Here is a 10,501-nt window from a genome sequence, read left to right as displayed (position 1 = left end):
CTCATGGATTGCAAATGGATCTGTTTATTAACACTAGCCTGACTATGAGCATACTTGCATTTTTCTTTTGACGCCACACCGGAACAATTTTACTTAATTATTTGTATATTTTGTTGTAAAGTGATCTGTCGCTTTTACAAGAACTGGCCAAAAATAATGGTATTGTTAATGTGATTCTTTTGTGTTATGTAAATGCATGAACCCGAAATATGGTTGCGTGTTTTAAAATCTTACAAAGTACTTTACATATTCTGATAAATAATATTTGTATCTCGTTTACAGCTCATGGAAAACCCTAATGATCTAAATTTGGACGTACTACAAAACCATGTAAGATTTTTAAACTGATGCCACTTTGCTATATAGTCGACTTATTAAAAGCCAATATCAAATTAAACATTTTCTAAAACAAAAGTATTGTATCATATTATAAAATCAAATTTAATACTTAACATTTTCTATACCGGAAGCATTTGATTATGTCCAAAACCACTATATTTAACAAGTTGAAATTATATTAAAAAAAAGTATTTCTAAAAATAAAACATTGTCGCATCTATTAAAACTATATTACCCAAGAAGAACAATGACGTCACGAAGACGTGATTTACCGACGTCATTATTCGGTAAACATTAACGTGTAGCTTGGCCGCCCATTTAACTTTAAGCACAACGTCAACGAAACGTAATATGTAAAGGCTGTAACAAAAGTCTTCGACAAAGGGAGTTTTTGCATTTATCTTAAATTTTCTCGAAACGTGTAAAGGATAGAAAAATGAAAGGAAATAAAAAAGTATTAAAAATTGCTTACGGTTTAATTTTTCTATCGTTTACACGTTTCGAGAAAATTTAAGATAAATGCGAAAACTCCCTTTGTCGAAGACTTTTGTAACAGACTGTACAAATTTGGTTACGATTTTTTTTCTAGCTTATCACGTTTTTAAGACATTATTAGACGCTTTAAGGCCTACTTCTAGACGCTTTAAAGCCTACTAATAGACCCTTTAAGGCCTTCTTATAGACGTTTTAAGAACAAATTTACGTTCTCAGATAGTCATAAAGTTATCGAAACGTAATATGTACGTCGATATTAAGTTTTAAAATGATTTTGTGACATTTATTTTGATAGATTTTCGACTACAGATAGCCGCTTAAAGGCCTACTTAAATACAATTTACGGGTTACTTATGCTGCGTGCTGTGAGTAATTCTTATAGACGCGGTTAGGCCTATTATTAGACGCTTTAAGACCAACTTATAAACGATATTTACAGACGTCCTTATTCGGTACAAATCAAAGTTTCTCAGAACGTATATAGCCGACCATTTCACCTTAGTCACAACATAATATGTACATCGATATTACGTGTTATTTCACTAGCTCATCGTTTTTTTAAGAGCAATTTCTAGGTTTAATACCTACTTATAAACGCTTAAATATCTAATTTTCAACACTTTAAGACCTACTAATAACGTTGATAAATTTAGCTTTTGATATTTTACGCTACTTATTATTAATTTGAGATGGGCTAAGTAAATTTGGAGAAATTGGCTAGGTCGATTTTTAAATTAACGTTATTTGAATGATTATCTCCGCAATTTTCTAAATCCCTACTTATAAGTATCGAAATGGCCAAGCGTATGACTTAGCTTTATATTAAAATCAAATTAGTTTTGAATTAATTTTTATTCGTGTTTTTCAAGATAAAGTTTTAATTAAACATTTTGCTTTGGCCCTGGGAGCAAGATTGTTTTTGGGCTACCCAACTTGGAGCGTGCTTCAGCCAATCTTGTATGACTTGTTCAATGTCTGCTTCGGGAACGTTTTTGAACAAACTGTTTACTTGAACAGAGCCTAATGTTGAGTAGAAAACCATACTTTCAATCATAAGTCAAATACAACAATTACAATAAAGACACCAGAATGTAATTAAAATAACATATTTATCACAATAACTTTAACTATGAATGACATGAAAGGTTTTTTAAGCCTTGCTCAGTTGAATTCTTGTGCCAAATTATCACTAAATTAATTCGCTAAAACTAGTCTAGTGCCATCTGCCACCCAGTCATCCAAGAAACGACACCTTGAAAAGAACGAAGTTTTAAAAATTACTGTTTCAGTCATTAAACCTTATTTTGATGATTTAAGTTACTCACTAGAGTGATTTGCTTTATCTTTTCAATAAAAAAACTTTCGAGCTTTTGTCGGGAATCCATTGACTGAAGGGGTTTAGGTGATCTACATCTAACTTCGAGCTGTGAGAGGTCTTTTCAACTAGTAACTTATTAAGAGCCTTCTCGAGCTAGACATCAACTTATTTTTAATATTTTCTATCTCTCGTAAGGATTTATCCATAACTAGTAAGATAGGTTAGTGTTATTAAGTGCAACAAATTTAGAGGGCAGGCCATTTGAAGTACAGTGAAGGAACTTATTTAATAAACACACCGATAAAAATAGCCGTAAACCAGTCACCTCAGCCGTAATATTAGATCCACATCAGCCAAATGTATGGGCCCCCAAGTGCCCCAATGGGCATTGCTATCGATTAATATTTATTTCTCAGGAACCAACGTGTAATTTACATATGTGGTCTCAGCGGATTCCAAGAAATCAATTTCCCAAATAACAATAATAATAATAATATTTGTTTATTAGTCGATATGTTATGTTACAGAAGTGGGGCTGGGCTAAGACTTATTAGACTTTTAAGCCAACGCTATATTTATATACAAAACGATAAATAGATTTGTTACTTAAAAAAACAGTTAATGATAACAATTAAAAAAAAATTAGGTGTTATACAAAATTCGATACATATTCTTTCGCGATTTTTTTAAAGCAGAACATGTTTTTATATTATCTAACTGTAGAGAATTAAAAAAAATTATTCCTTTATGGAAAATCGAGTTTAGTCTACGACTAGTTTTCGATTTTGACACTAGTAGTACATTTTTTTGACGAAATTCATAGTGTGTTGTTATATTGATTAAATTCATTATGAATTTCGTTATTAATTGATTTATACAGGGTCTTTTTTTTTGCTCGGAAAAGTGTTTTTTTTCAAAAACTATTTATAGTACCGATTTCAAATTTGGAAGGTCAATTCTCTATACCGGGGGACATCAGTTTGAGAAATTTGAGCGTTTTCGGTAATGTTTTTCACCAATTTTGAAAAATTATTTTTCGACCACTAGGTGCGAGATAAAAAAATTTCTATTATAAAGTTGTAGGCCGTCATCGAAAACCCTTAAAAATTGTTCACTCGACGAAAAACAACTTATTTATCAGTGAAAATTCGAGCTTGAAAAATTTACAAGTTGGTGAAGCCAAATTACGATTGTTTGAAACGTTAATTGAAAAGGGAACAAGTCTAATACAAACGTAGTAGAGTTTTCACACTTGAAAAAATGTACACGTTTGGTTTTTAAATGCAGATATTTTATTCACATAAATTTTTACAAAACATTTTCAATAATATCACCATTGGCTGCAACACAGGTTTGTGCGCGGACAATTAAGTTCTCAAACGCTTTCTCTACCATTTCTGGTGTGACGTCTCGGCAAGCACTGATTATTCGTCTAATGAGTTCCTCCCTAGTTTCAATGGGCGTGGCGTATACCTTTGCTTTAACGAATCCCCAGAGAAAATAATCCAGCGGTGTTAGGTCAGGTGACCTTGCTGGCCAATGCACTGGACCATTTCTCCCTATCCACCTTTCAGGAAACTCGTTGTTGAGGTGCTCAGTTACTTGCCGGGAAAAATGCGGAGGGGCGCCATCTTGCTGAAACCACAACTGACGTCTTTCAGCCAATGGAAGGTCGTCGATTGCGTCACTCAGTTCGTTCTGTAGAAAATGTAAATACCTTTGGCCGTTGAGGTTCGTCGGCAGGAAAAAGGGACCAATCAAACGGTTTCCAACAAGTCCAACCCAAACATTGACCCGTTCAAATTGAACCTGGTGATGATATTCAAAACCCCAATGTGGGTTGATGTCAGACCAAAGATGGCTGTTTTGATGATTAAAGGGCCCATCTCTAGAAAATGACGCTTCGTCGGAGAACAAAACATGGCGCAAAAATTGTCTATCTTCTTGGAAAGCATTTAGTAACCAGTTGCTAAATTCATAACGTCTTTGATGGTCTCCGTCAATTAGTCCTTGGTGGAGCGTAGCTCTGTATGGGTGATAGCGATTCTTACGAAGAATTTTCCACACACGATTTGCAGAACAACCCAAATCAGCAGCGGCGTTAGCGCAACTGTGACGAGGATATGCCACAAAGTACGCGAGTACATTGTTCTCGAAGTCTAAATCCGGTTGACCCAATCCGCGAAACCTAGGTTGCAAGTTACTAAATTGATTGAAATCGTGAATTGCTCGTCTTACTGTATTTACAGATGGTGCTCCATTTGGATGTCTTTCTGCGAAGATTTCAGTCACTCTTCTAAGGTTTTGCGCTGCTTCTCCATAGTAAATGGCAACTATCTCGGTACGCTTAGCTACTGAATAACGAGGCATTGTTCGAAATATTATCAAACACTGATAATAATCTCCCAAAGTTTTCCTTTAAATACCCAATGCATGTTTAGGATTGACCTATAGCCTCGTGTTTTTTAAATCCGGTCGTTTTTTTAACCAAAGTTTCAACTGGATTAGGTAATTCGGTTTCAATTATCGTTTCAAACAATCGTAATTTGGCTTCACCAACTTGTAAATTTTTCAAGCTCGAATTTTCACTGATAAATAAATTGTTTTTCGTCGAGTGAACAATTTTTAAGGGTTTTCGATGACGGCCTACAACTTTATAATAGAAATTTTTTATCTCGCACCTAGTGGTCGAAAAATAATTTTTCAAAATTGGTGAAAAACATTACCGAAAACGCTCAAATTTCTCAAACTGATGTCCCCCGGTATAGAGAATTGACCTTCCAAATTTGAAATCGGTACTATAAATAGTTTTTGAAAAAAAACACTTTTCCGAGCAAAAAAAAAGACCCTGTATATAAAGACTACAGAGTTATAATTTATTATCTGCGTTATGGTTAGAATTCCAAGGGACTGAAATATTGGAGCCGTATGATCGTAATAACGTTTTTGATCCATCACCCGGACAATTCTTTTTTGTAAGATTAGCAGCCGACTTAAATTTCCGTGAGATGTGTTACCCCAGATAAAAGTACAATAGTTAAGATAAGGGTAGATCAGAGTATAGTATAAATTTATCATAATTTGCTTATTAAAGATTGAACGATTTCTAGAAATAGCGTAGATACTACTGGATATTTTCTTAGCAACTAGATCTACATGTTTTGACCACGTTAATTGTTCGTCGAACCAGAGGCCCAGGTATTTGTAATAAGCGACTCTCTCTAGGTTGTGGTTCTCAAGTTCGATTTTAATATTTGAGGGCACATATATTTTCTTATTCGATATATACATATACACAGTTTTTGATTTATTTAATACTAGTTCATTATCTTTGAGCCAATAGAAAAAAATTTCCAGTTTTCTATTGGTTTTTCTAGCCGTTAGGATGATGTTATCTTCGCTATTCAATAGGAGTGAGTCATCAGCGTATAAAGTTAATGAGTCGTCATTGAACAACATTAAGAGATCGTTTATCAACAAGTTAAAAAATAATGGCGAGAGTATTGAACCTTGAGGGATTCCAAGATGAGACACTTTACTATTTGATAATATTCCGTTCATTTTTGTTTGTAGGGATCTACTGTCTAAATACGATTTAATCCATTCTGAGGCTCGACCTCGAATTCCCATTATGTTTATTTTTTTTAAGAGTCTCTCGTGGCTTACATAATCAAATACTTTTTTTAGGTCGAGGAAGACGGCTAAGACTAATTTAGAAGAATCTAGTGATGTCAGAATCTCATTGTAAACGTGAGCTATAGCGTAGTCTACTCCGCAATGTTCTCTTCTCTAAAGCCGTATTGTCTTTCGGCTATGAGGTTAAATTTAGAGACAAATTTTAGCAGTCGAGCGTAAAAACATTTATCATATACTTTAGCTAGCACTGAGAGTAGAGCGATCGGTCTATAGTTTTCCGGATTATCGATATCTCCTTTTTTGTGAATTGGAATTATAACAGTATTTTTTAAGGCCGAAGCTATTCCGGCCGCATTAGCTCCCACACTATTCCGGCCGAAACTTTCGGCGGGAATAGCTTTCAAATAAAATGTGGCTAAAACGGCCGAAACTTTCAGCCGGAAGAGCTGACGAATTGCTGGTGGCAGGAATTCATACCTCGAACTTGGAATGGTTATCCGGCCGTATTCCCTATGGTAAGATCTCGGGGACCGTTTTCAGTGACGTGTATGAGAAAATAAAAAACGCCCCCTCGCACGCGTCTCCCCTCTTTAGGAGTTTTTACCCCGCGCAACCTCCCGTTTTTACAACTGTAGTTTTTTGTTGTTCGACTCCCCGGCCATTTCGAAATTTAGGGTTTGAAACCCCATCATTGATAGCGACGGGTCAGCTCGCTCTCCCGACCTCTCCATGTGGAAGGATTAAGTCCGGCATTGTTAGCGCTGTCAAATTGGCAGCAGTTACAATGCCCTTGAGAACCGCGAAGTCCGAATTACGAGGGGACCGTCGCTATGAATAGAGCAATAGCGAAGGGAAAGCAAAAAGATGTTTGAACCCTTTTCGACACAGGGGGATGAAATTATCAGAAACTAGGATTTAATACCATTGAAAATCGTATGAGAAAACACGTATGCTCTGACGTCAAAATGATGGGAAAAAAAACGGTCCCCTAGATAGAGACGGAAATCAGGCAAGATAACCATTCCAAGTTCGAGGTATGAATTCCTGCTGGAGGCCATTCCTGCCGAAATTTTCCAAACCGAAAATTTCAGCTGGAATAGTCTTCCATCAGCAACCAGCTAATTCAGCCGACATTTTCCCGTAGTAAAAATTTCGGCCGATTTATCCAGCCCAGTGAGGGCCGTCTAATCCGGCCGAAACTTTCCTTATATAAAAAAAGTTACTAAACCTTAATTTTAATGGTAAATCGTGTATTATTCAGAATCATAGCTATTGAGAAAAAGAAGCAAACTTATCGAACCATTAATACTAACCATTTAACTGACTTTTTTCCAATTATTATTTTTCGTTTTCACCTTGGAGAGTAGAGACACGAAGCGATAAATTCCCAACGAACTTAATCTCGAATAATATTAATCTTCCGGTAATACCGGACAGACGAATAAAAGGTTTCGTTTGGATTACACTATACTCGTTTTGAAATCGTTATGATTCTAATAATGAGATACATTCTTACTGAATATGAAATAAATTAATTGTTTTCTAGTGGCGTCTGTAACCGCTTGAACAAGACAAAGCAAAACTTAAGCCCCACGGAGAGCTAATGTCTGGCTATAGTGTTTGGAGTTAAAAAGTTTCGCCTCTATATCTACGGACGGAAAGTTTCAATTGTAGATGAAGTTTTTCAATCATTTTTACAGGTCATAGGCGGGGAATTTATGATGTCCTATCTATGGAACCTTACCCGGTGGGTTGTATTTTCATAGGGCATGTTACATAACTACTTTCCATAGAATTACCCTTTGGACATTAATTTACAAGCGTGACGTGACACCATGTATATCATTGAAAAAAAACCCATTAAGATTTCAGTACATATTTAATACTTCGTCGTCGTGTATAGGGAGCGAGGGGCTGATCACTCCGCGTAATCGGTGTACAGAGCCGTACCTTTGACTGTACTAATGGGATTACGCGTAATCTTTGAAGCCCCTGCCTTTGGCAGTGCTAATCTAAGCGTAATCCGGTGTACAGACTTTCTTAGACTGGTTAGCCCCTTGATAGGGAGTTAACATCCGAGGGGTAAAAAAAAAGATTACGTAGAGTTTTTTTTTGCTGGCAATTTTGGCGCCATCTCTCGTGAACTTGTATTAACTACAGTGTCCGCCATATTGGGTAGAAACGTAGAATAAGTTGAATAACCTAGTCATGGGTAGGCCTAAGAAAGAAAAGGAAGATGTTCCTTCAGATTATGTTAATGAACTCCCTGATCATGTTAAAAAGAGGTACCTTGAAAAAATGAAATTCATCAACAATATCGATCCGTATAAAATGAATTCAGACGATTTGAAACAAGTTCATGGGGATGGAGAACATAGAGGTGTAGGGTTTGGTTTTGAACATTTGCCGCCTACAGAATATGGGCATCTTTATCATTATTTAATTCACGGTATTTCACCATTTACTGAGGACCAATTAAATAATAAATTGACAAATTCTCAGGCTAGTCCTTTATATTTTAACTCGCCCAATAAAATAAATTCAAAGAAAACCCTAACTGCGGAGGTAATGATGAAGGTGAAATGATTGGTTGCGATGCTAAAAATGTGTACTGCAGTGGTTTCATTTAGAGTGTTTAAAGATAAATGTAAATGATGTTCCCAAAGGAAAATGGTTTTGCCCTGATTGCGTTAAAGTTAGATGATAAAATACGCGAAAAAGTTAATCGATCAAATAAGCGTAAAAAAACCATAGTAAAAAATAAAAGAAAATGAAGTTGTTTAAAACTATCACTTGCTATTTATTTACAAATTTTTCCAGGTTATACGAGCAAGATTTTAATTTTGAAAATTATTTTAATCAAATGGCACAACTGATTGGCAAAGATTAGTTAAAGCGCAAGCTACTACGGCAATTTTATCTATAGTTGCTACTTTCTCCCCAACTGTGGTGTGTAGCAGCTCAATCATAAGCTTAGAGAATAAAATAGGGTACTTCTGTCTTACAGTACCTATCACCCTTTCAACATGGATACGGACATTTGCTATTTTCCTCGTTGACTCTACTTTATGGGGATCTAACTGTTTTTTCCCTCTATCACGAAATGCCGGAATTTTCAGAGTTGCGTAATACAATCCAACGGAATCTTTGATTGTAAACCCACAGTCTGCGAGAATTACATCACCAGGCGTGAGCTTATCCAAAAAACCACAATTCTCTGTTAAGCGTTTATCGCTTACTCTTCCAACCCATCCTTTAGAAAGATAACAAACTGTTCCTTGCGGGGTTATTCCAATGAGTAATTTTACTGTGTTTTGATGCTTGTAACTAGACCATGTTTCGGCTTTTGTTAGTATATTTGATGGTTTTTCCATAAAAACTTCAAAACAGTCGATGATAACTGCAACCTTTTTATCAAATTTATCTCTGAAGCACATAGGCATTGTTTTTTGTAGCTAGTCTCTATCTGGCCAGTGAATAAATTTTGTCATACGTTTGTACAACGCATTCAAACAGTTATAAAATAATCTTGATATTGTCATTTCGGAAACGTTGAACCTATACGCTAGGTCTCTGTTGCTGGACCCAAGCCGGAGTTTCATCAAAGTCAAAATTAACTGCTGGAAAGGGGTCAGTTAGGAATTTTGAAACAAGTAGCTTTCGATTCCGTTAAACAATGTCAAGAGAGTCGAGTAGGTTTCTAGGCCGGTAAAAACCCTTGTGCGGGAATCATCATTGACGAATGTTGATTGAAGTTTCTTAGGTTCAGTTCATTTTGAAGTTTCTCTAATTTACAAATTAGCTGAACATTGTCTTCAAAGAAATTTTTTATTTTATCTTCTGCCTCTTTAATTGATGCTTTCAATTTTTCAGCTTCGGTGAAAGATTCTTCAACTTTGAGCTTGCTTGCTTCAAATTCAAACATTTCAATAACCCTGAAGAGCGTTTGGGTTTCATTTTCCATAATTTCAGCTTTCATTGTTTGAGTATCAGAACTTGCTTTTGGAGTGATATCTGTTTGCCCGCTGAAGTCAAACACTTCTTTTCCAACCGTTACCTGGGCACTGAAATCCTTCCGTACCATATAAGTTTGCGTTCCAAAATCATTGGAAATGTTTTTTAAAGGAGATTTCGAAACTTCAGATAAGCTTATTTCATTAAACGTGCTATTCATAACCAAAGAAGTATCAACTCCTAACTCCGATTCTTGTAACGATAACCCAAGTGCGCTATCTTCGAGGATGTTGGTGCTTATGTTAGAAATATCTAATTGTGAAGCTTTGATTTTTCTTCTTTTAGCGTTGGGTAGTAGTTCTGGGCACGCTCGTTTAAGTCTTCTTTCAAAACGTTGCAGTTTTGAACTATTGACGCTTTCATATTTTTCATTGTCATTTACGAATCTAGACGGGAGCCAGTCTGGATTAGAAGTGTCAAACAATGACGATGGTGCTGTAATATGTTGGATATATTTTAGAATACTTATTTAATTAACCAAAATATTTGTTAACCTTTACCTCCAGAGAGAAAGTGTTTTGAGCATATCCTCATATGTTCACTGTAGGCTTCAGGTGCAAGGCTTAAAAATCTAAGCCATTTACGATTTCTTTCTTTTGAAAGTTCCTCGGTTTTTTCACCTTGGTGTTTTACTACGCGAGGGATCCTGAAAAATCCTATATTACTCTCATTATCTATCGCCCCAAAAACCCTTTTACA

The 10,501-nt window shown here is 35.7% G+C and overlaps 1 protein-coding gene across 1 annotated transcript; it reads right to left on the bottom strand.

Annotated features, from left to right (window-relative positions):
• Positions 1-8,643: 8,643 nt before the first annotated feature.
• On the bottom strand, positions 8,644-9,231 carry LOC149968841 (uncharacterized). The gene has a single exon (XM_090169062.1). The coding sequence runs from the start codon at positions 9,229-9,231 to the stop codon at positions 8,644-8,646; it is 588 nt and encodes a 195-aa protein (XP_090025188.1).
• Between the last annotated feature and the right edge of the window lie 1,270 nt (positions 9,232-10,501).

Source organism: Leiobunum rupestre, chromosome 1 (assembly GCF_980474605.1).
Source record: "Leiobunum rupestre chromosome 1, qqLeiRupe1.1.hap1, whole genome shotgun sequence".
In the NCBI taxonomy this organism is placed as follows: domain Eukaryota; kingdom Metazoa; phylum Arthropoda; class Arachnida; order Opiliones; family Sclerosomatidae; genus Leiobunum; species Leiobunum rupestre.
Note: the sequence above shows the minus strand (reverse complement) of the source record. Positions and strands in the feature narration are given on the sequence as shown.